The following is a 26,649-nucleotide window of genomic DNA, read 5'->3' as shown; positions in this document are numbered from 1 at the left end:
ATGAATAAAAATAATATCAGAAATGATTTTAAAACATATTCATTCCTCAATGTACCCAATTCTGAGAAGCGCGATGGTCAAAAAATATGGAGGACAATTCAGATTCAACGCCGACTCTCGTGAACTGCTGTAGTAAACAAGCTGTAGAATCGGCTTGTCATATGGTTATATCAACCATTCAGCTTGTGTTGGAGAAAAATGAGTATGAAGATGACTTCCGTGAACGTATCAAACAACGATTTAAAGAGGTACGTCGTATTATGTCGTATACAATCGTGACGCCTTCACCAATTAATCAGTCAAGAAAAGCAACCACAAGACTAACTATACACAGCCCAGTCGCTGTACATGGTACGTCGCGACGTACCGACGGTCAGGAATTGCGCCAGAAAGTGTCATTTATTTGTTCCACGGACTTATCGCAAGTGGTCTCCATGGACCCAGTGTGGCAAACTATTCTTCTGTACTAATAGAAACATGCATTTAACGTGAGTAAAGTATTCTGTTTAAAGGAGAAAAGTATACATTTTCCTAAGTTTTGTAGTTGTGTTGAGGTTCCTCACTTTGAGGCTGCATGCCGCGCTCGTCAGACGCTGTTTTCGCATAGCGTAACAGCGTCTGGTCGGGCTACCACAAGACAGGGATGTAACGTTAGTAGACAAACGTTGGATAGCGTTGGCGTGCCCATTGATTTCTATGTAAATTTATACACAGTCGCTGTATGTAGGCCCTATTTGCACGTATAAAGTTGCGACAGGCCAGGCGCGGCTTGGCACGGCGTCAGACCCAGGGCCAGGGGGGTGTTTCACAAAGCCGTTCTTAAAATTAAGAAGGATTTAAGACCGACTGGTGATCATTTCTTGTGTGCTATATATCAGATATATCACCAGTCGGTCTTAAGTCCTTAACTTTGGTGAGAACGGCTCTGTGAAACACCCCCTGGTCGATCGAGCATCGAGTGTGTTCTAACGTTACGGTCGTTAGTGTGTGTGTGTGAAATACCGGTGTGATCTGGGCCCCATTTCACAAAGAAGTCAATTGATATTATTCTTTACAAATAATAAGCAAGTGACATTTTTTTTTTCTGCCTGTGCACCGGCGCAAACTCATCGACCGCCAGTTTTCCATTTGAACAGTGTTGAAAAGCATGTAAGATTTTAAAATCATATGAAATCCAGCCATAGCCAGTGACGCTCTGAATGGCAAATAAAATAAAATAGATTCAGAATGTAACGTTAGGCCTAGATTCCTATGTGTTAACAATGATTTAATATGTGTATTACTGATGAGGATTTTCTTCCAATTCTTTTTTTTCCTCCTTTTTCCTCAGATTATTTTCCTGTAGTCTATGGTGTATCCCCCTGATTTCTCTTGATTTGTATTCCATTCCACGCATACTTTTGATTTTATACATTGTATGCGAGAAAGCCATTGCGCAAGGGTGGTCGATTTAAAAATAGGTGGTTGATGGGTAGAAAAGTACTAGCTCTAGATCTAGTAAGTAGTAGAACATGGGGTAAGAGACTAAGACTTATTAAGAGCGTGAAATTGATCCAAAGATATATATTTGAATAATTCAATTTTTCTTTTAGCTTTATCCGTAGACTCTTTATTTTCCATGCATGCCCCAAGTTATCATTTCTTCTCACACTTGGCCTCCTATACATCACAATTCCTTTTTCCTTCCTTGTGCCTATTATACACTTTCCAGTACCGTACCTTCTTTTCTTCTCACCCATCTCCACACCTCATGATTCTTTTGTTCTGTTCACATTCATGTTTAAGTTCAGCTCATGATCACTTCAACTTTACTTTCCATTCTTTCTTTGACCTCAGGTCACACTCTTTTCCTTTCCATAGCATTTTGATTGGTTTGTATAGTCTGTGATTTAAATATATGCAAATGGAGAGAACCCTGTGGGTTCTAAATACAGAATCAGTCAACCATAGGAACTCACTGAGAGAGGACCTCCTTCTTCTACCTCTCCCTATTTGCCCTGAATGTTTGTTGGAGGTTGACTAAATGCTGCTCAGCTTGTGTAATCCTGAGTGACTAGCTGATGATGATTTTGGACACCAGAATATTAAGTGTTACAGTACACTAACTATATCTGGTAATATGTTCTGCAGAGACTACATCTGGCTTCACAGAATCCCCTCCTCTCCATAGGAGAGCCATAAATGTCAAAAAATGATGAAAAAAAAAAAAAAAAAACCTCCGGAGGACAGACAAGATTTTTCTGTCTTAAATGTAATCCAGTAATCTACTGTATAATATCAGTATAATTTGCAAACAAGTATAGGAAGTAGAAGATTTAGTTTAAGTTTGACATCTCCAAAGTTATGTAAATTTTGCAGTGTGTGACCTGCATTCATGATTTATATCAATTATACCATTGAAGTTGTATAAAAATAAATATGTCACATTGACATCAAGCAGCTTGAGTAATCAAGTATCGACAAATGCCTTTGTACCTGCAGGTGTATGAAAATGCTCTTCACTACAATGTGTCAGTTGAAGGTCAAACCTGGAGTCAGGCTATGGAGGAAGGAAACGTAACAAAAGGTATTCACCACAATGCACTCTGGTTTCTCACCTTCAAAATGTTACTTTCACTGTGTAATTGCCTCCCCCTTCTTTTCTTCCTTATCATAGTGTAATGCCAGGAATTCTTCAAGCTGGTTGGTCTACTGAATGCCCCTTTCTATGTGCTTAAATTAGAAGACAGTTTAACCACTGAATTTTCTTTCACATTTCATATGTAATGGCCACAGGTTTATACACCTCACTGACTTGTGCTGTGCTTAAGGAACAGGTGCCATAAAATCCAAGTAATACAGTACATGCCCGTGATTATAAAGACTTTAAATCTTCTTTGTCAATATTATGTATTATACCACCGTATACATGAATATGCTTACACAAAGGGGGAGGGGGGAATGCCTTGCATCAATGTCTACATCAAGTTTGTTTCTCCATTCATGTATTTTGTTTGGGTTGCAGATTTGTCAAAAGATCTTGACTTAGTTTTGTAATTAATAACATACTTTAGAAGTCAGGTTCATGTTTTCTCTTAAATTGACATTTTGTATTTTTCTTTATTTTGTGCAGAGATTTAATGAATTCAACCAGTCCTAAAAGTAGGACTCACACTAAAATTCAGATTTGCCAATATAATGGGGTCAAAATTATTATTTCTGCTGCAGAATACCTGTAGGATTTGATGGGTTGATGAAAATTTAAATGTAAGTTTTGTTTGAGAAAAGATAGCATAAATTTGTAAAGTCCTCAATTACAACAATTGTAAGCTGGACCTGCCAATTGAATTTGGTCATTACAATGTAGTGATATCACATATGTTTGTTGTTGTTGTTGCTTTATTTAGTTCAGTTTCCACCTATGTAACAATTGTTATTTTTCAAAGAACCTCTGTTTCCTTTTGTTTAACAATACATTGTACTGACTAGTATACAGAATGGGAGCTACCTATCCCATGTCTGCTCTTCTCGAACTTCAATTTAACATGCCCCTTCCAAAAAGAAAGCCAACCCTCCACAACTTAGTATAAACAGAAGATTCTACAGTTCATTCTCAGAGGGTACTGGTAAGCCCTACATGTTTAGAGCTGATTACATTCAAGGTAGCCATTCAGTCCAAAACATTACAATCCCCAGCTTCCTGTGTGAAACCTACATGGCCCCAAAATGCATAAGAGCAGTGGACAGTAGCACCCTCTTAGTGCATATTGTGTACACACTGCATCTTCAACAGCTACAAATGTATTTAATCCCCTTTTGAACAGGACTTGATTGCCCACCCAAGGAAATACAAAGAATGGGACAAAGCAAGGAGGTTTAAGAGATGGAGTTCCAACTGGCTATAATTATTCAAACAGTTGTCACTTTTCTATTGATGTACAAAAGAATTCCACAGGTGCATCTGTGCCTTTGATGACGGAGTTTGATGCAGCCGTCTCGCTGAGCAATCTGAAGATTCATTTTGAATGTTAACGTAATGTTGGCTATATATTGCTTGTTTATCTATTGATCCCAAATGAAACGAAATCTCACTTAATGATAAAGCACATTAAACAAAGGTCAATCCCTTCCAGAAATATGTGCAAAAGTGTAATTCAGAGCTGTATCATGTGAAAGTGTTTAAAACTGTACCCTCCTGGAAATCCGGTTTTATCACTTCTCCATTTAATTTCGCAAAATAAAACTGATATGGAATAATCTTCAAGTATAATTCTTTATTAATAGATATATTAGTGTCCGGGCATGGCCAGTCGAGTAATTTTCATTTTCATTTATATTTTCTTTTCTTTTCCTTTTTTTTTTTTTTTTTTGGGGGGGGGGGTCGTAATTTTTATTCATGCATCCATGTGTCTTTACCATTATATATTATCTATCTTTTATTAGTAGGAATGGCGAAAAGTAATTACCATAACAAAGACATATCTTCCTTTGAAAGTGGCTGATGATTATGCAATGAGACAGGAGTCAATTGTCTTCCTGTTTGCCCGGCAGATCCAGTTTGCCACATGCTTCAAATGCTTTTTGAGTGGCGGCATCGAACATGACTTTAAAGGAAATATTACAGTTGTGACTTCATTCTCTTGAACCTCCTTTGACAAACCAGAGTCAACTTTGCCAACAAGACGTGTACTAAACCTACAATCTTTATTTCCTCTATGAAGGTTGTCCAATAAAAAATTGCGTTAACAACCTTAAATCTATGGCTATCTTCTACAAAATTAGCATATGAACCTCATATATCCCATTATCCATAATCACGTGCACAGTTGTAAAAGTGCACGAAATGATTTGTTTATAATGTGTTTGTTTTGCATTGTTTTAGATTATGAGCCAGTTGATGTGGAACTGAGGAAGGATGTGGATGCTAAAGCACTCAGACTGGATGAGCTCCTAGTGGAAACAACAGCAAAGAGAAGGGAGATGCCCCCAAAGATCACTCAAGAAATCACCAAAAGGATGGAGCACTTGAGACATTCAGCTGTAAGCCAAAAGCAGAAGAAAAAAATTACTTCTCAAATTTGATGGACAAATCAGACAGTTGACTAAAGTAGTGATTAATTATATTTTGTTCAGTTCTATGGAGCAAAGTTGCAATAAAAGACATTTTATGCAACAGCACATGACATAATTGAACATTGAATTGCTCTTCAGTACTAGGAAAAAATATTCCTTAAGTTAAAAGTATTTTGAGAGCAATAATGAGGCCAAGAAATAGAACTCTTGATCTAGGCTGCAATTAGTCTCAATTGAAAGATACTGTATCAAATGTTGATGATGTCTGTAACTACCAGTACTTAATGTGGTAAACAAATTGTCAATGACATTGTATAGTTTCAACAGCACCTTGCTTGAAGGTGTACTAGCCCTTCACTAAATTTTTGTGGTAAAGCAAAATCATGGTATTTGGGTATTTCATTTGCTGAAGTTGATATTTCCATTTAGTGACTTTTCTTTTCATGGTAACCATGACTTGTGCTAAACTCATCATATATGGTAATATCTATCTTTCTGCAGGAACAATACACACCAGTAATGAATGAGCTTGAAGTTGATACCAGCAGTTTTCCAAGTCAAGGTAATTATATAATCCTACTGACAGGTTTTTCAAAATCACAGTGATACTTACACTTCCAAATTACCCACATGAACTATCTGTAATGCTCATGACTCCAAATATATTTTACCCATTTATAGATGTAGAATGAGCCAATGCAGGCAAAACTTAAAGGCATTGTTTAACTATGTTTCTATAATTAAAAAGGATTAAAACTAACTCTAACTCCCCCCATACATTTAAATATCATTATACATGTACATCCCAGTCAGCAAAGTTTGATAGTTTTCATTAAAGTTTCATAATACTTACTCAAACTGTGAATATGTATACTAGTATTGTCATATGACTTTTAGGGCATAAGAAAGTTCTACATGCAGGGTAATCCACCGTATCGTGTGACTACAAGTTTTTCTACACTTTGTAAAGTATCCAAAAAATGTTACACACCATGTGTTCACTTATGTTACACTTCAGAGTCAATCAAAATGCTAATTGCTTTCTGTTTTCTGTGCAGTTCTAAGCAACGATGCAAGACTGTTGGAAGAGTCAGGCGAAGCAGTTGCCAGGTTATCAAGGGTAAGATAATAATTAGCTTCTTTCTGTAGATGTATGCTGGCTAGTGTGTACAGTTAATTTGAACTTTTGCCAACACTCACTTCATAATGAGTCAATCTTTGAAAAGAAGATAGAAGTTCTGTAGTGAAATGATCAATCGCTGGATAAAGGTAGCACAACTTTCAAGTCCTGGTCCTAATGTCCATTCAACGAAATTGAGTGTTTGATTTTAAGTGAATGCCAGATGCAATATAACGTGGCGGAAATATCAAAGAAATTCAAGTAATATTTCTGTTTGTTACTGCTAAACAAGTAGGCTGAGGTAAACTTTGATGAATGCTTCAGGTCACTACCTGCCATCTGTTGATGAAATTTAATAAACTTTATGAGTGCTTACAAATGAGAAGCTGCCAAAATGAGATTGTACAATCAACTAATCCATCATCATGGAGAATTGAAATCTTGATTCTGTATTCCTCCAACCTCTCTTTGCTCTTTGTTACAGGACCTTCCGCTGCTTGAAGACAAGGCATCCCGTCTCCATGAGGCTCATGAGATGAAGTCTTCCATGCATGGAAGCAGGGTCTACAAGGTTCTCTCTCATCCCTTGGAGGAGGAAAGCAAGATGGCGGTGTCTATGACTCCCCTGCGTAGAAGGCTTGCAGATGAGACACCATCACCTCTCATCAAACCCTCGGCCAGATATGCTTTCCGGGCTCTCAAGGTGCAAAACCACCCTATTAATAATAACTACAAGTTAAAATGATTGCTATAGAATCTGTGAAGATTTGACAGAAATATGTATCATGATCTTACATCGCTTAATCTTTATAGTCCTGTCTTTGGCCTAGATCTGTGGAGAATATGTGTACTAGCCAAGCCACCATCCCTTTATTATAGGAGAAATCTCTATACACAGGATAGGCATGGCTACAAACCAATGTTTGTCTCTAGTCAGAGGTAACCGGTACCTTAGAGCAAAGTTCTTGTGTTTATACCAGTCTGGCACCGCTGTTACTCCCTTGTTCTTCCCTGTAGTACACACTACAAGCTACATGCATATATGGAGCTACATTGGACATGTATATTCGTGTACTGGTATGTATTGGTAAATTGAGAGCAGGCTTGACTGAAAGATACACTGAGATACATACACACACACACACACACACACACACACACACACACACTCTCTCCGTCTCTTTGAAGTTATTTACATGGACTGACCACATCGTACATGCACTAGTTGTATATCGATGTTCAACATGATTTACATTGCACACATATTTTTCTTTGAATTTAGTACTAAGATTAATAGCCAAAACAATGCGCTACTGTATCCTTTGTAGGCTTATACATACGGTACTACATACCAATCATTTGTGATGACATACAAGTGTTAATGTGTATAGTAGCAGATAGCTATATCAAAACATGAATGTAATATTGCACTGCTAGAGCAGGGCAGATGCAATTGTACAGGTCAGCAACAGGTATAATTTGTGTCTTTGTGTGAAGTGTCTTGGATGGATTGCAAAGTATTTAAAGGAAATGATTATCAATATATAAACTTGACAACAAAGACATTCAGTTGTAACCAGAATGTGCTTACTGGGGAGGATTGCTGCATGACATTTTCATCTGTCCACAGGTGTCCATGTGTTATTTACTGTTTTCATTTTGAAGGAGCAGCTGTAACTTTTTTATTTCCTTTTTGCAACACACAAATGTTGTAAATGTGGTATATATTGTAGTGTTTCAAGTTTTACAAATTTTGCAAGTTGACTAATATTCCCAAAATTAACAACTTCTGACAATAAATGTTTTCTGTCCTATACAAATGCTGTATACGATCTCTTTAAGTGGGAAATCACTTACTTTTCTTCTTCTTTTTTTTTTCTGCAAAGGGATAGTGCATGAATTCATTTGTCATTGCATAACTGTAGTTCTTGATTGCTAAATCAACCACTTGCAAAATTGTCTTACTAGCCCCAACTCATGAAATACAGTATACGTAAGAAATACTAAAGTATATGCCATATGCAGTATGCTGTAAGATTATTGGGATAAAATGTGTAAACTCTGCTCCTAGTTCTCTCAGGATCATTCAAGTCAATGAAAATATCAGAAACTTCCACACAAAGTTCTTGTAAGCTACAAGGGTGTGACTGTGACATGAACAAATATCCACCAGTCTCTAAGTAGTAACAAAGTCTGTTCGATCTTGTATGATGCAAGATGCCCAATTGATCCACACTGCTATTGCCACTATTGACAAACAAGTAGATGGCACCATTCACACATATTCTTATGTGTGTGTGTGAGAAACAAACCACTTCTCTAGGTTTGCATGCCACTCTGCAAGACCTGAAGTGAGATTATATACATCACAAAAATATCCAAACAAATATAAGTAATTCATTTCTTTCTTTATCAAGTGCATCAGGATGAAATGTAGACCGTGTGCAGTTCATTGAGTATGATGTAAATGATGTGCATAAAATGCTTTCATGTGATTTCATGTCTGTTCTGATTGTGTCATGCTTGTGTAATGGATTTTAATTTGGGAGCAACTGGCTGTACTGCATGACAGTGAACATCATTGGGTATTCCTGTAAATTCTTCCATTTTATCTAAGTTAAATTAATGTGATTCACATTTATGTGTACATGTGTGTATATTTTCATGGTATACTGTAATAGTGGATATTTTCATGCGAGTAACATTTTGCGCTCTTCTGGGTAGGATAAATTTTGCATGTTTCTAATTCTACCGAGTCAAGGCATCAGTAGTGGTACATATAGCAAGCAAAAATATTTTTGTGCTTCTGTTTTCCCGATAGTTTCTGGTTGCACGAAATGTTTGAAAATTTCCACATGGCAAAAAATACATGTCCACATTTACAGTATGTATCATCTGCATTCTGAGTAGCCAGTGTATAACATAGTGCAGTTCATTTATTGGCATACACAACTATTTATGGAGAAAATCATTCTTTAAAAAAAAAAATCTGCAGTCATAACTACATACACTGTACATGTATTACCGGTACATGTATATATATTATTCTGAGAAATTACTTTGACCTTTGTTGCATGAAAACATAATTTTGAGTTCAAGCTATTGCACTACGTACCCAACAAAAGTCACCAGTGTGAGCCTTCAAAATATATTATACAGTCCTTGAGCAACAATGTAATTGTATGGAAACCCTGTTATAACAAGGTTGCCAGAACCACCAATAGCTCATTGTAAATGTGCTGTACTAAAGACAGACCAGGTATATATTGACCGATTCTGTGACGCGCTATGTGTATTTTTGGCATGGGCAGCACCATTACGCGGTGTCTCAGCCGACCCCCACTTCCCACTCCCCACCCCTCTCCCTACATTAGCACGCGCGCAAAATGAAAAACTGATGCATAGTTGCTTTAGCCAATGGGCGTCTCGTACTGAGTGCGCGAATGCTTACTTAGTGCGCGAACCTTTGTTACAAGTGCGCGATAAACATGTTGCCTGTGGGGTGGGGGAGAGCAGGGGGGGGGGGGGTCGGCTGAGACACTGCAATTTGAGCTCATGGCTGCGCCCAGTGCCATAAAATGTCTGCTGCCCTCAACGAACCCGAATCGGTCAATAGAAATGGAAAATCATGACCACAGAATTCACCTCGTTAAAAGTGGTACCTTGTTGAAAGCAAGCTTGTTATAGCTGAATTTCCTGTACATCCAACCTCATTTATCTGACCATGTTGGGACTGATGCTCTTTCGGACAAGTGATGTGGCTGGATAAGTGAGACCAGGGAGATGGGCTTCTACCTGGTCAGATATGCTCAAGCCTTAGTTGTGTTGGGGGTCTATGTAAGACACTGTTGATTTATTATTCATTATGATTTACATGGTACTTGCATGTGTCATAATTCAAATAATGTGGAAATGAAATGGAATATGCGTGGAAATATGCCTTCCTCTTGGTCTTTGTGCTCTCTAGCTACAGTATTTTGGTTGGTATGAATATACATTCATGATTTGTATCATAGTGATCAACATTGATTATGTCCTGACTTTCTCATTTCCTCATAAACTATACACTGTATTTGCAAGAGAATCATTGCTTTGTACTATAGCCAAGTTTCGCTCTGACACTGCAAAGATATTCAAGTACCATTCCATGCTCGTAAAGTACAGAGATCAAGAAAAGTAATGGCCCGATAACCGAGAATGGCCTGTAATGTTGTGGTTAAGGTACTTTGTACCATAGATATGTAAATGTACTAGATTGCTTTCTCAGAAATTTCGGATAAACTGACCAGACTGGTCTCATTGTTTGAGGACACCAGTCCATGTTATGTCATTCTCCGCAATAGGACAATGTGCGTGCACGAACACTGTACTGTATAATGCTCAAGCTCATTTAGCATTTTGCTAGCCTCGAGTATGTAATTGACTTCTGTACTAAATCAGTGGTTAGGTGGACTACTGTATAAGCTGTTATTTTCGCTAGGGTTTAATTTTCGCAAATTTCGTGAATCGTGGTTGGACCACAAATTTAGCAACATGCACAAATGTCACCATATGCTAAGGCAGTAGTGCGCTTTATATGAAGGCCTTTGTGTCAATTCGCAAAAACAACATCTTGTGAAAATGTGTGTGACCTCCAAATTCGCAAAAACAACAGCGTACACAGAGAGTAACAAATTGTTTACCTTTATTGCATTCTGTGGAACATATCATAATCGAAGAATAAATTCATGTGTGAATGAATTCGTTTCTCACAAAAATTTGTTGGAATATTTTATTGAAATTCTTGAAGTCAATGTACATACATATAGTGGTACACTTTGGACATTTATGTACAAAATGAGTCAAACTGAATGTACAAAGTCTAAAAATAACATCAATAAGTTTCCTGGCATCTACAACCAGAGTGGAGAAAGAGAAAAGAAACTAAGATAGACATCACGCCAGTCAACTCAGTGCAAGTCAAAATTTTGAGTCAACACTTCACATCAGGACTGCTTTGCAAATACATATACAGTGTATAGTGTAGTTTTATCTTTTATATGCACTGGTAGATGCATTTCTTTAATCTCACTGGATTTCTACTCAATGTTGGCTGAAAGTGGACAAAATGCTTCTATGAGAACTCTCACAAGCTACAACTAAAACTATGATGCTCCTAATTTGCTAACTATCATCACATGCATTACTCTTTAAACCATATGAATTGTGCACATCTTACACACCACTGGAAAACAACAAACAAACCAGAAATAAACCTGTGCAGAAACTCATACATTTCTTAAGTTAGGCATCAACTAGTGGTTGTACATTGTATAGAACGCATCTCTTTTCATTCTTAAGATATGCGTACTGATATGATTTAAAAAAAAAAAAAAGGAAGGGGGATTAGATACCTCATCCATGTGACTATTACCACCTGTGGAGTATGCCTGTAATAAAGTATAGTAACCACAGTGGAAACTTTGCACAAATATTTTCATAAGAGCAGGTTATTTCAGTCATGAGAAGCCAAAACAACTAAAAACATGATTTTTTTCCCCCCATCTGGACAAATGAACAGTATCTCATATCAGGTACAACTGTATGCACAGTCAACCTTGCATAAGTCAACCTCGTATAAGAAGAATTGGCTGAATCAAAGGAAAATTGTACTCTGGATGGACATAAACATGTAAATTCTCTAGTATAAATCAAAATTCATGCATTAAATCAGAAGTATTTTCTCTGTTCCCTTTGGATTCCACTTCGGCAAAGTTGACTATATTCTGCTGTATTGGGTCTCTGTACACCAAATTTCTCCTGTGTGATCTTAACGTGGGGGAGCTAACTGAATTAGCATGGATGAGAGAAGTTGGCAGCTACTTTGTACAGGGGAACCTTGTTATAATGAGAATCTAAAAACCATGACAATTACACATACCTTGTTATATCAGGTTTCTCACTATACAAGGGTACAAAAACAAGAGTTGGAACCTACAAAATCACATTGTTGAAAGAGGGTTTTGTTATATCCAATCTCTTTATAATGAGGTTCCATTGTATCTGTGCATTTACAGCTCATTGCAAATTACCATGGAAGACCAAACAATTCTTTTATAAACACACACTGATTACTGTAAAAGTGGATATTTTCGCACGACTAATTTTTTGCGCTTGGCATGGTTAAGAAGAGTTTCGCAGGTTTTTAATTCCATGAAATCCAGATATCAACTACGGAACATAAGGCAAGCAAAAATATTATTCGCATGCTTTTATTTTTACGCTACTTTACGCTTGCGCGAAATGCCGGAAACTTCCACTTTTACTGTAATTTAACATTAATAAGTAGAGTGTGAAGTGTACATCTCTCTTATTGGTATCAATGGTAATAAACACATTAAGGCATTCATGATTCTGCTCTCCTAAAATAGAGCAAAATTGATTTGTTCACTTTTACCAGAATTTATCATGTAAAGGAAATCCTAATACAAATCTGCACAAGAAATCTTGAAAATAAGAGGGGGAAATATAAAGTTTTGTCAGTCTTATCATATGGAATGATATGTTATAATTCAGACTGAAAACTGCCAGCAGCAAACGTTATGATTCATTTGCAATTCACCTGTAATACAGATGCAATGGCTCACTATAACTTGTGTACCATCAAACTTACTTTAAGCTGAACCGACTCCTGCTAAAATTTAGCTGGCTGGGGACGAATGAATGATATAGAACGTTACATGCCACAGGCAAAATCTAGACCTACACAAGTCTGAGAAATGACCCGCGCCCCCCCCCCCCCCCAAAAAAAAACAAAACAAAACAAAACAAAAAACAAAAAAAACAAAAAACAAAAACAAAAACCAACAACAAACTTTGATCATCATCAGCGGATCATGTCTTGATGGCACTGTCATCAGTAAACTTGGGTAAAAAAGAAATAATCTCGGCAGGAACGCAAGACACACAACTCTGTTTAATTCCTGGTTGAATTGAGGAAGTGGAGAAGCTGCTCTCGATTTTTGTCCCGCTGTAGAGAGAGACAAAGACAAAAGAGGGACTGCTGAGATGAAAGTTATGGGAAACTGGCAAGGAAGCATGGAATATTAAGCTTATTGTCATGGGTCACACAATGATCCATCATGACACACAACTCTTTAACTATGTGCTGATACCATGGCAGTGGTTTCAAATCATAATGACTGTGTGTATATATACAAAAATACCAGTATGGACAAAGAAAAGACAGTACCCATAAATCTGTGACCTAATTTATTTTACCTTTTTTTTATGGTCAAGGTTATGATGAGAGATGCAAACGACGAAAATGTGAAAGCTTTCATATTCTCAAATATTCTGGGATTTTGATTGGCCACTATAACATCACAATCTATCACATGTAATCTATTTTGTACAATAAACATGTACATATATTTGTCTCGCAGCTCTTTGAACTGGTTCACAGTACAGGCCCCTATGTGGCACAAAGAAAGGAAAGGCAGAAACTAAATGGAATGCCATCAAACATTTCCATAGGAGATATGTTTCATTTGATTGTACTGCATTTAATTCAGATATACGTAGGTCCTATTGTACAAATATTCTTAATGATAGACTCCAGTTGCCCAATCATTTTGAAAGTAATGTAGCATGCTACCAGAAGTCATTTACAGTACAGCATGTTGCAAACACATGAATATGCCAATTGCCACTTCCACAGTCAGTTTTACATCTAACTTGCAGAACAGTTGACGGTCCAAACTTTCAAGAATTGTCCTGAATCACTGCTGGTATGATATGATCCTATGGAGTTGTACAATGTATAATTCTCAAGACTACATATCTACAGGTCATACTTGGGCCTTTTAGTGGGTAAGGTATACTGGAACACATGGTGCAGCTGGCATTGAAAACATGTTCTCTCTGTTACACACATGAAATACCCATGCAAGTCTGATTTCACAGGGATGACAATAGGTCCTATCTTCCTACGCTTCTGTTTTTGTTGTACACACCTGGTAGGTTTTTCATTCTTGTGAGATTGTGCCTTGAGATGGTTACTTGTAAACATTTTGGGTTAAAGGGATGGTGTAGTGCTGGTTGGGGTGAGGATTCAGCTTTTAACTTTTGGTGAGATACTTAGAAACCACTTTATGAAATGTCACTGATCATACAATTCTATTAGGAATTCAAAGTTCATTTGATGAAAATCAATTTTTAAATGGCTGAGAAATCCAAAAACAAAGTAAAATAAAGCGATCCTAATGAAAGGTGGGTCCCAACTTTTTTGAGGATCACTTTGTTTTGGATATCTAAGCCATTTCAAAACCAATTTTCATCAAATAAACATTGAATTTCTCTTGGAATTATTTGCTCTTTCAGAAGAGGTTTCTTATTACCTCCAAGAATCATCATCAAAAAATGTTGGAAAGCTGAAGCCTCATCTTGACCAAACTGCACCTCCCCTTTAAAATGAAAACTTACTGCCTTGTCTGAACTGCTCTTCTTCACCTTCATCTTGATCTTCTGGCCGGAGACTATACTTCTGCCTGTTTCTGGCTTCATGTACTATTGGTAAAACAAGAGTTTGTAAGTGCGCAAAACGCTGTCAATATATTAAAATCAGACCGACACATGACATTCACCTCGAATGCACATATATGGTTGAATGCAAGTGGAAACTTGGTGACATCATAAGAGTTTGGCATCTATCCTGTTAAAGTGAAAACTAAGTTCTGGTAAGGGCCTGAGAATCCGTCTGACACCATTTCATATTTGCCTGCAATATATCGAAAGAGTCTACAAAGAAACTTACCTGGCTGACGCGGTATGCCGGAATGATGAGTCGTTTTGGAGTATTTTGAGAAAATTAATAAAAGTCGGTAGACCGACTTTTATTCCAGAAGGCTCCAGACTAACTCGGTCTCAGGGAAAACTCGACCCTATTTCAGACAATTTACACACAGTTCGTGATCGCCATGTTCATCAGTACTCTATACTAAGGGTACCAAACAAGGCCTTGATGAGCAGACAGGAAAGTGCGTGCTAATCCTGTACAAAACAAATGGACAGCGCGCGGTCCTCAAGCCTAAATACGCACATCACCTCAGTTGCTGAGACGCGCGGTCTTTGAAGTTTTTGTTGTTGTTTATCAAGCGTCTTTGATTGCTTTTAGAGGTGCTTGAGGCGCACACTAATTTTGCATGCGCGCCAAAGAGGTTTTTGATGCGCGCGTTGTAACAACTCGGACCATTTACTGCGAGTAGCCAGAACGCTACAATGTAGTTTATACAGGCCGCTCCCATATGCATAGTACAACGCTGTACAATCCAGAGGGACAACCAATACAACTCATCCCGCCGCCAAGCACAGCGAGACCGAGTTATCCCCGAGTCCGAGTCTAGCCTGACCCCGTTCGGGTAAGTTCTGAGACTGAACGTTTTTGGTTAATATTTCCCATTTTCGTCGTTACCCATCGAATATCTTGTTATTACAGTGTTATTCCGCACATTTCCTAGGCACACGTTCACATTTTGGAGCAAAATTTGTCAACTTTTGCAGGCGTACCAGAACTTTCTTTGGGCTTTAATGTAATTGTGTATTTTGTCAATGCAAGTTGCATTAATTCTGGTATTTAAAAATATGATAACATGATGATTTACTTCTTTCATTTATCATAAGAGATGACGACATACATGACTAAAGAAATGCTACTCGTTAGTAGCAAGTGATCCTTTCATTCATAGTGACCAGGATTGCAAGAAATGAGTCTTGTCACTTGTCATTAACTTGTCTAGAGTAATTCAGTGTGGAACACAGTAGAACTTTTGTTTCTGTAGAGTACCAGGTATATGACAAAATAGTTTGTCACTGTGAAGGTGATGTAATGACCTCTCATTGATAGTTTGTCATGTCCCAGATTTAAATTCATATAGGTAACTTTTGTAACACAGAATCTGCACTCCCATCAAATGACTAAATACAAGGTAAAATGAGGTTTGAATTTTCATTCAGAATGCCATTACTGCAGTGCAATAAACATCAAGTCCTGCATGTGTATATATTTGTAGGTTTTTGCTGAGATCCTTCATTATCAAGAAAATCTCAGTCCAAATGATCTAGTCGCAACATGACATAAATCTACACATACACACCTGTGATAAGCGAACAGGTCCACTGTCATTTTTGCTATCCTTCTTCTTCTTTGTCTTCTTATGTTTCTGGTGAAGAGAGAAACAAAATACCTTCATCATTCATATCTTTTGATTCAATGCCTGTATTCTACAGAAAGCACTTGATAACAAATTCACTGATAATAGGTGTACACCTCTAGTTCTTACTGGAAAGGATATGAAGGCTGATAAAATATTACACAAATTATCAGTAAATGTTCAAGAAGGCCCATGTGGAAGATGCTAACGACAAGGATTTTTTTTTTCTCACATTTTTGCCCCTGAACTGCCAAAAGCCATTTCAAAAATCAGTAAACTGCATACTGTGTGTGTGTGTGTGTGTTATTTCTGTGATGTGAATTGTGGAGGGAAGGGAAGGATAAGCGGTTATGCATGTGCTAGGGCACAGGGTGGGGATATTTGGACTTGGGAAATATAAAAGGGGATGGGAGGAATGAAGGATGTCTGTTTGGTATTGGACTGGATTTAAAGGGGGAGTGGAGATGTGAATATTGCGGGTGTTTGATGTTTTGGATAGTTGTATAGGAATAGCATTAGGAAAGGTAGTTAGGGAGAATTGGTCTGGAGATGGGTTTTATTTCAGATACGATATACAGTCTACCTCGCATAAGTCGAATAATCGCCTTAATAAGTCAAAGGCCTTTTCAAGTCCTCTTCTCTTTATATTCTAGTGATTTTAATCCCTCCTAAATCAAATCTTCTCTAAGTCAAAGCTATTTCTTCAGTCCGAATAGATTCAACTAAGGCAAGGTTGACTATATTTCCACTTTTTTTTTTTCTGGGGGGGGGGGAAGGGTGGTGATAATTTTACTATTTCCATTTCATTTACTTTACTATTTCCATTTCATCTGTAACAATGAAAAATGGAATGTGAGTCTCAATATATACCTTTGTTCATTTCTATTACCAAGTGTGGAAATGTTACTAAAGGAATTATTTAAGATACAATGTACCTTGCCTGGGAATACCAAATTGAATTGCTGCATGGGTATAATTTGGATGAAAGTGAATAAATATTATTGGGGAAAAAAGTGACAGGCAAATGTGTGTGTTTCTTTGCCTGGTTCATAAATTCACAGTTCCTGTAATCCAAAACAAAGTGCACACACAAAACATGCTGTAAATAACAACGGAAAGCAACACAAGCATTCCAAAATGAAAATTTTGCAATAGGGAGTAACTCAGCTCAGCAAATACCAAAAATGAAAAAAAAAAGGCTTCAAATTATATTTTGACACATACCTTCTCTTTTTTCTTTTCCCGCTTTCGTTTCTTCTTTTTCCTCTGCTTCTCTGTAAACGTTACAGATTAAAGGCAATAATTAAAAATTCCCATAACCATAAACATGAAGAGTAATGCTTACACAGAAATTTTCATAGTGTAATTCAATATCTATTCTAATCTAAGACTACATCTGTAATTAGATCTTACCTGTGCCCTTACAACCCACACACAGAGCATTTGTGCAAGCCTTGGACAGTGGATTACCCAAATACATCTTGTGCATTATGTTTCTTCGGTACAGAAGACCTGCAGTGTGTTTGCTGATTTACTTTGTTCACTTGGCTCATCCTAAATTATGTCCTTATCATAAAAGCATAGTTGCCTTGCACACACTGTCACATTCCTCAAAAGGCTGATCACAAACAAAAAAAAAGAAAGAAAAAAAGAGACAAGTGAAAGTAACAGGTTGGAAAAGTATTAATGTTCAGTAAATGGAAATCTACCACATGTATTATGTGCGCATATCATACCTATACTTGAGTCACTTGTAGAACTGTCAGAATCACTTGTTCCTGAGGTTGAATCACTACTGCTGCTGTCAGATGAATGTTTTGTCTTTTTCTTCTTTTTACGTCTCCTCTTGGCTACATCCTCCCTTTCACGAGAAGAGGAAGAAGGTGATGAACTGGAGCTTCTGGATCTATGCCTTTTACGATTCTTTGACCTATGCCTACTTGAGTCTCGTGAGTGACTGGATTTCCTTTTCTCTATGTGTCTGTCTCTCCGATCATGGTCATCATCACTGCTGCTATCAGTTGAATGGTCAGATGAAGATGACCTGTGATGCTTCTTTTTCTTGCTGCTCATGATAATTTCATGTCCTTAAGAGGTTCTCTGAAAGCAAAGAAAAAAAAATCACAAAATTATGGAAAGTTGAATTAGTCCCTGTTGCACTTTAGCCACCATTGTGGAAAGAATATTAGTCATGCTTCCCCATTTTACTTCCTGTGAGAAAGTAAACAGGGTCCCAAATCATTTCAGTCTATGGCAAAATACAATGAACATAGCGGTTGCAAAATTCTTGTTGTATCAAAGCAATTTTGAAGCACAGTGGATGAGGGGAAAAAAAAGACATCACAAATGCATTCAGTTAGATTGCTTAATAAATCATATTACAGAACTAATAATTTGCAAGCTTAAATGTAGTTGGTTCGAGATCAAATGTTCAACAGCTTCATAGTATAGCCATGTCTCCTGCAAATGAACCTCCACAGCATACTCACAACAAAGCTATTCAGACTTGAAATCCACCTACACTGGCATAAAGTGTGACTTCACACTCTATTCGTGTAAATTATGGGCATCATCTGAATTAAAGAAAATGTGTTTCAACCTCCCTCCCTTCACCCAATATATTTCCTAGTACATCAGCACTAAGCATCCCTTCCAATCAACACTCAGATGATTTTTGATGTTGTACTGCTATCTTTATGATCATGAAACCTTTTTTGATACATTGTAAACATGCTCAATTTCATGTGTACAATGTATGTTTTGATATTGCGCTCTCTACAATGTTGATGTGAATACAACTTTTTCTCTTTGCACTCTCAAAATGTTTGTCGAATTGGACCAAGTTTTAGGTTTCAACAGGGTGTCTATAAACATTGCATTTCCCACTTGCACTTCCCCCATGCACAAATCTTACTGTTTAATGTTTTCATTGTATGTTTTTTTGTTTTTGTTTGCTGACTTGTAAGTTAATAATAAGATTTTGAAACAACGAGCTAAAAAGTGCCAGTCCAAAGGACTTTGTTATAAGAAGGAGCATGAGCACCCTATTTAGTATTCTGTCTGAGAATTAGTAGGGGCCAACAGGGTACCCCTATTGACGGGTGAAAAAAGCTTAATTACTGAGTTAAAGACTTGAACCTTGAATCTTGAGGAAGTAATCCCTGTTGCAGCTTTTCGTGGGAAGCTACAAACTGGGACTGCTTGGATTGGAATTCGTGGGTATAGTACTTTTGGGCATTTTGTGCAAGTAAGAAATTCCTGACTGTACACTGCACATATAACGAACATGTAATTTGTACGAACTGATCCTTTAGAGTGTCTGTTTTTAATGAATAGTGGCATTTACTGCTAGTACAAGATCAGTCATCAACTAAGATTTTGTTTTTCATGGGGAAGAGGGTGAAAAGCCAGGGAACAGTTGGGTTTGTGCCATGGACCTTCTGGACAATTGACATAAATTGGACTGACAAGCTAAACTATTGAATAAGCAAACAAGAAACAGCCTGTTAATCATCCCAGGAAATAAAAACGTGTCTTAGCTATCTTTTTTTTTTCTTAAAACTTCAGAAGGAAAGCAAATTGAAGGAAAGGAGAAATTTTGGTTGGTGGTGCATAAAGTGGGATCGCCATGTCTGATGTGAGGCCAGGTAAAATACAGTTGCTGCCATGACATCTTTTCGACTTATTTTCCTAAATGTGTTCACATAATCAAAGAAGACTGAACAGTGCACACACTGAAAGAAGCAGATATAATTACCCTACCTAGCTCACTGTCTACACAGAAGACAAGCTCGCAAACCGGCTCACAGCAACACGAGTAAGATTTGATGGGACTACAGACAGCGAAATTCGCTAGCGACGCATTCCCATTGACATAGATACAGTTGCAACTCGCCCTGGCCTTGACCACAATTTTCAGGTGTTGTTGGGTCATGGAACTGTAGTGGACATGTATCAAGGAGAGTCGATAACTAAAACAAAAAGGAAGCAATACATACCTCTACCTTTTTCCTCTGTTTAGTCCCTTCTTCGTAGGTAGCTTTCTGCTTGATGCGGATTACGTGTGTAAAGCAACTACATAGTATCGCGTACGTGAGAGGACGGAATCTTTGGTTTGTGCATGGAGTTAGTAGCTCCATGGTATGTGGTAGTTGTAGCACGTACATAATGCGCGGTACGGTTTCGCCAGGGAGGTGTCCCTGGTTTCGCATACCACTGTATGCGATGATGATCGGGATGCGATCGGGATGATGATGAGTGTGAGTTTAGTGCAGCTGCCAGGTGGTGTACATTCCATATACACGAAAATTATCGATGTGCTTTCCTTTCTTTCTTTCTTTCTTTCTTCCTTCCTTTTCTTCCTTCCTTCCTTCCTTCCTTCCTTCCTTCCTTCCTTTCTTTCTTTCTTTTATCCTTTCCTTTTTCTTTCTTGTTTTCTTTCTTTCTTCTTCTTCCTATAGGTTCTTCTCCTCCTCCTTCTTCTGGTTAATATCTGCCTCCTTTGATAAGCTGACGATTCATGATCATATTCATAATCATGAGCACCAGTTAAGCTCACTATTTTGCGGTTGCTTTGATGTTTTGTTTATACTTAAAATCGCAAGTTGACGGAAAAAAAAGAAAAGAAAAGACAACGATATATGCCTGCATACTGTACGCTAGGGCCTATAGGGCCTACAGGATTATTCTCTATCTTTCTTTGGTCTATTCATCTCTATTTCATTTTCTATTCCTCCTTTCTGATCCTCCTTAATTCCTCTCTCTTGTAAGTAATGAACGAGATGAATGGAGAACTGTGAATGTAACACCTGCGGTACCAAAATACAAATTTCATCCAAGCAAAGCTATAGAGTAACATGAAGAAAATATATACAGTGTACTAGTATTTGATTATCATTATAGGCCTAGTGCATTTTTTTTTTGCAGTTCATATTAATAATAATTATTAAAATAATGTAAATGATAATTAATACATGTAATGGAACTTGACTTTGCCAAACTTCCACAAATGTCACATCCAGCTGGATCCTTTAGAATATTAGCCAGTTAAGCTGAATATGGGCTTTCCAGCCATCTTCTCTGCATGGTGATAAATGAAAGGTTCCATACCATTATGTATCATAAAGATTTCCATGAATAATATAAGATTGATTTTTTTACCTTGATTTACATTGATGTTGGGCATAAAATATACGGAACTTATTTTCCCCTCTGCATTCTCTTGAGTCTTGCTGCACGTATTATTTACACTACTATTCGCATGCGTAGGGCAGGAGCATTATGGGAATTTAGTATCTGGATCATAACAGCTGAATTTATGTTTCCATGCCTTCCCTAAATTTGATTTGAAGGAGTTAATACTGTTGGCTTCAGCTAGTAGGCTGTCCCAGAGATTGACTACACGATGAGAGAAGTTCGTCTGTCGTAGTTTTTGAGTTTGTGTGAAGTTTTCTGAGCTGAAGTATGTGACCCGTGTCCTGGAATAGGTATATTGCTGGAAGAAATCTGGGCTATGCAAATCGTCTAGGCCATTTCGGGTCTTGAATGTCTTGGATCATGGCACAGAGTCTGCTCAGTCTGTGTCTCCTATTGTTAGAATCATGTGTTTTCATACTGTATGAGTGAGTTTGACCAGGGAGGTGCTCGAGAAGGAAAGACAACTACTGCTCTCCTTTGAAGTCATGCGCGGCACCGCCGAGAAGTTATGCGTTCAACTACGGGTGTTACCCATGTGCTTTGACAAAAGAGAGCATCAATAATCGGGACTAGCGCTCTCACATCTAGAAATACTTATCCCTACTGCAATTTGCTCTCTCTTTCAATGTGATGGCAACAATGGATTTGTGTACCTTGAATTGGAGCAGCGAATCAAAATGCAGTGTAAAACTGACAATTTTAACAGCAAATAGTTTAAAGGTCGTGTACAGTTCTGGTCGAGGTGAGGATTTAGCTTTTAACGTTTTGCGAGATATTCAGAAACCATTCTATGAGATGTCAAAGAGCATGCAATTCTAAGGGGTATCAAAAGTTTATTTGATGAAAATCGGTTTTGAAGTGGCTGAGATATCCAAAAACAAGGTGAAACAAAGAGATCCTATAATTGTGGCCAGCACGCTGGAACACGCTTTAGCGGAGTACTTTATTTGAAAGATCAAAATATCCCAGATTAAAAGATAGAAAACTAATATGCGGAAATGTGCGCATTATAGAAAAATATTAGGTTTTTAAGAGGGCCTAATTTTCATTTCATTTCAATTTGCGCATTATGAAGAAACTAGAAATACATGTTTATGATATTGAATTTGAAGTTTCCGAAACTATTCTAAATCAAGTCGAGTATTTCGTTTAATATTTTATGGTGAAATAAAGCTTGTAATTCAACGAAAGGTGAAATGCATTCTTCGTCTCCGAACTTCGTCTTGCAACTAGAGCAGTGCTGTGCATGTGGAATGCTAGACATCCCATTGTAACGCCTTGAACCAAGGAGGTAAAACTGTATGTTCTCTCATACCTCCTTGCTTGAACCCAAACATGACGGTGTTTGCATGAATTACGAAGAGGTGCCACTCCATCTCTGTAACACCTCCCTGGTTTGACCAACGACATATTTCTTATATGTATACTGTTTGCTCAAATGACCCTAAAAATGACAAATGAGAAAAAAAAAAAAAAAAAATGCGACGAGGATGGGATTCGAACCCACGCGTGCAGAGCACAATGGATTAGCAGTCCATCGCCTTAACCACTCGGCCACCTCGTCCTATACACGAGAAGTCAACTTATTGCTTATATACACTAGATTTCTGGGTAACTACCAAAAGCTATCATTCATTCATTTTTTACTAAATTTGATTGTTATATCATAGAGACAGGTGTTGTAAAACATAATTTGTTTGAATTTCATGGTTTTTTAAAATCAACAAAGAAGAGAGTCAGAATAGTTCTCTTGTTGGCAGCAGACGACGTCCCATTCATAGTCCCAAATATTTATTTCTATGTTAGGACGTCATCATACCCGTTTACATTCATACACACGCAACGCATAGGCCACACCACCACCGCGTATACACAACATACACAGCAGAGCCAAAGGCCATCGGGCCAGGGTAGTGCAAATCTCCGGCGGCGGCGGCGGCGCCGTGAGTCGTAGAGATGAGCCAACCACAGCCAGAATACATGTTAGGACTCTTGCCCTGGTACCTTTTGGTTTTCACTTTGGACTCTTCATGGAACTGGCGGCATACTTCACTTCATACTTGCCATGCAATGTGAGTTTACAGGGTTCTTCCTATTATCCTAATCCTAGGCCTTTGATTAGCTTTGTCACTAGCTGCTCTATTATTACCAAAACGTTTTGGTAACTTCTTCGCTTCGTGTCTGATTCTTTGTCCAATGAACACCCTTATATGCGGCATCGGCGCACCCATGCGGCTTCAGCTGCAGCAGCCATGGTTGACCGAAAGATCGGTCTGTATCTGTCCGTCGGGGAATGTTCCGCGGAGACTGCGTCTGGCTTCACGGATCCCCTCGAGGAGGACAGCGTCAATGGCAAAATATAAAAGAGTCCTCAGGACAGACGGATCTTTCTGTCTACAGCCATGGATGCGAAGTCGAAAACTAATTAACGTTAAATGGTCAAGTTCCAGAGCTACATGCCCAATTAAGATTTGTCAGCTTTGCGTTAGCCTTTAGGCTTTATTTCAAATCAGCATGCAGGACATGGGCCTTCTTTTAAATTTAGGGGAGTGTGTTCCCTTCTGCATGCTCTGACTACGGGCTTGGTTCCCGGTTCTTCAATAAAAATGAGTCCAGGGCCAGGGGTACGTGGTATTGTGAAATTTCTTCCAAAGTCAGAATTTTTTCCTAAGTGGTATTCTGAAAATCTTCCTAAGTGTCTCCCTAAGTTTCCATTCACACATCTTTCTTTTCAAACTAGACAAATATACGTAGTAAGGATTGGAACCATCTAATTGTGATACCGTGTATTTTGTTTGAAGTGTAACATAATTTAATTAACTAATAGGGCCCTATTACAATTTAAGACAAATTTTATGAAATGCAGGAAGAGACCTGTCTTAATTATTCCATGACATTTGAATAAGCCTTCCTTCCTTATCATTTTTGTCTTGTTGCTAACAAGCTTAAAACAGTGTTATCTCTTTCATAAGAGTTCTTTCATTCAAAAGAACAAGGCATTTTAATAACTTTGAGTGATTGTAGTGAATATATCAAGGCATACTGACAGTCTACTTCACACACTCGAGGATTTGTCTTTTCCTCAAGCAGAATTCAATTACTGTAAAAGCGGAAATTTTCATGGTGTTGAAATTTTTGCACATTTCGCGCAATCAGAAACTAGCACGAAAATAAAAGCACGCAAATATTTTTGCCTACCGTATGTTCCAGTACCGGTAGTTGATGTCTTGATTCCACAGAATTAAAAGCATGCGAAACTCTCCTTACCCGGCTGAGCGCGAAAAATTAGTCATGCGAAAATATCCACTTTTACAGTAGATTCAAACTCTGGATTTCCATTTGCATCAGAAGAGCTACTTTTGGACCACAGTTTTTGGACCACGGAGTCAAGGGGAAATGGTTCAAAGTATTTTCATGATGTAATGTTTCAGTGTTTTGGTGTTGTTTATTATTTAAGATCAAAATTTTGTGCAGTTTATGTGCAGTTACCGGTATATAATAGAAGTGTTGATTAGATAATTTTGTTATTTGTTGGTAGATATACGAGAGAGTGTGTGTATAAGTGGAATGGGAGTTAGAAGAGAGAGAGATGTGCAAATTTTAAAGGGAACGCAAACCCAAAGAGCAATGTGGATTGAGTAAAATAACATTAGTAGAACACATCGGTGAAAGTTTGAGGAAAATTGGACAATTGGTGCAAAAGTTATGAATTTTTAAAGTTTTGATGTTGGAACTGCTGGATGAGGAGACTACTAGAGGTTATGACGTATGAGTGGACAACAATATAAAGAAAATATAAAAGGAATTCCACAAAAATTTACTTTTGTAGCAAAATGAAATAGTACTTGACTAACCACTTTCAGAAAGCAGGGGGAATAATTGCTACCTTCATATGTCAGTATCAAGTTGATGGAATGTGTAATTTTCATGAAAAACGAATTTTTATTGAATTCCGTTTATATTTGCCTTATATTGCAGTCCACTCATACGTCATAGCCTCTAGTAGTCTCCTTACCCAGCAGTTCCAACACCAAAACTTTAAGAATTCATAACTTTTGCATAGATTGCCCGATTTTCCTCAAACTTTCACTGATGTGTTCTACTAATGTTACTGCTTTCACTCTATCCACATTGCTCTTTGGGTTTTGTAATGTTCATACTACCAGACCACAACCTACACCCCATCTTCTAATAACATATTCTATGTTTACATTAACCACCAAGCTTTCCCCCCTCACTAACTTCTACTGATAACGCAATCCCCTCTTTCCGTTCCCAAGCTGACCACACAGATTAACTGTCTCCACTTGATTGGCAAACAAACCCAAACAAACTTGTTAAATGAGCCCCTACTGCAGACTGTGTATATACTCCCAGTTTCAACAATAAAGTCTCACTTATCCTCCCAACTACCACTGAGTGAAGTTCTATCCATTGCCTCTGAGTATCCAATTATCTGTACTCTATAGTAATATACACACAGCGATACAACAACGTTAACATATTCCCGAAACATTACAGGTTTGCATTCTCTTTAAATGTTATTTTTTTATGAATATGAATATAGTATATATTTATTAAGAGATTTGATGTAATGTGTTGTGTATAGATTGAATGTATTTTGATGTGAGAGTTAATGTTTAAGAAGAGAAGATTGTGAGAAAATATTTTCTGAATCAAACTGATTATTTTATGCTATATGAAATGTGTTGATTTGAGGAATGTTTATAACTTCACCTACATTAATAAGTATAAATGACCAGCATACACAAATAACACAAACTCAAAGTATTCATAATATTGAGAATAGTGATATTAGAAATTGTAATTGCAATATTTGCGTTTGTTTTGTATTGTAGGTTGATCTCATTGTGCAATATTAGTTAAGATTTTTTGTTGTTCTATGTATTTTTCCCCCTTACTATGTTGTACTGTAAAAGTGGATTTTCGCAAGACTAATTTTTTGCGCTTGGCTGGGTAAGAAGAGTTTTGCGTGTTTTTAAGTCCGCAGAATCAAGACATGAACTATTGGAACATATAGCACGCAAAAATATTCCCGTGCTTTTATGTTCGCGCTAGCTTCTGGTTGTG

At 37.6% G+C, this 26,649-nt stretch overlaps 2 protein-coding genes and 1 non-coding gene across 3 annotated transcripts; 1 reads left to right on the top strand and 2 right to left on the bottom strand.

The window, feature by feature from the left end:
* The first annotated feature begins 97 nt into the window (after positions 1-97).
* Positions 98-7,309, top strand: LOC140233122 (uncharacterized). Its single transcript, XM_072313241.1, has 6 exons — positions 98-248; positions 2,482-2,566; positions 4,862-5,019; positions 5,554-5,614; positions 6,111-6,172; positions 6,657-7,309. The coding sequence occupies exons 1-6, from the start codon at positions 162-164 to the stop codon at positions 6,915-6,917; spliced, it is 714 nt and encodes a 237-aa protein (XP_072169342.1). The 5' UTR covers positions 98-161; the 3' UTR covers positions 6,918-7,309.
* Positions 7,310-12,980: 5,671 nt separating this feature from the next.
* Positions 12,981-20,499, bottom strand: LOC140246266 (uncharacterized). The gene is made up of 6 exons (XM_072325731.1): positions 20,361-20,499; positions 18,099-18,462; positions 17,587-17,636; positions 16,306-16,371; positions 14,636-14,719; positions 12,981-13,181 (listed from the first exon to the last, which is right to left on the bottom strand). Exons 2-6 carry the CDS (start codon positions 18,433-18,435, stop codon positions 13,128-13,130), a joined length of 591 nt encoding a protein of 196 aa, XP_072181832.1. The 5' UTR covers positions 18,436-18,462; positions 20,361-20,499; the 3' UTR covers positions 12,981-13,127.
* A 2,541-nt stretch (positions 20,500-23,040) lies between these two features.
* Trnas-gcu (transfer RNA serine (anticodon GCU)) lies at positions 23,041-23,122 on the bottom strand. The gene has a single exon. It is a non-coding gene; the product is annotated as a tRNA-Ser (tRNA).
* Positions 23,123-26,649: the final 3,527 nt, after the last annotated feature.

This window comes from Diadema setosum, chromosome 1 (genome assembly GCF_964275005.1).
Source record: "Diadema setosum chromosome 1, eeDiaSeto1, whole genome shotgun sequence".
NCBI lineage: Eukaryota > Metazoa > Echinodermata > Echinoidea > Diadematoida > Diadematidae > Diadema > Diadema setosum.
This window is presented reverse-complemented; position numbering and strand designations above follow the sequence as displayed.

Coding starts and splice junctions, on each gene's coding strand:
- LOC140233122 (XM_072313241.1), top strand. CDS start 162: ATGGTTATATCAACCATTCAGCTTGTGTTGGAGAAAAATGAGTATGAA. Junction 2,567..4,861: donor GGAAGGAAACGTAACAAAAG/GTATTCACCACA, acceptor GCATTGTTTTAG/ATTATGAGCCAGTTGATGTG. Junction 5,615..6,110: donor CAGCAGTTTTCCAAGTCAAG/GTAATTATATAA, acceptor TTTTCTGTGCAG/TTCTAAGCAACGATGCAAGA.
- LOC140246266 (XM_072325731.1), bottom strand. CDS start 18,435: ATGAGCAGCAAGAAAAAGAAGCATCACAGGTCATCTTCATCTGACCAT. Junction 17,637..18,098: donor TACAAGTGACTCAAGTATAG/GTATGATATGCG, acceptor TAACGTTTACAG/AGAAGCAGAGGAAAAAGAAG. Junction 13,182..14,635: donor AGAGCAGTTCAGACAAGGCA/GTAAGTTTTCAT, acceptor CTCTCTCTACAG/CGGGACAAAAATCGAGAGCA.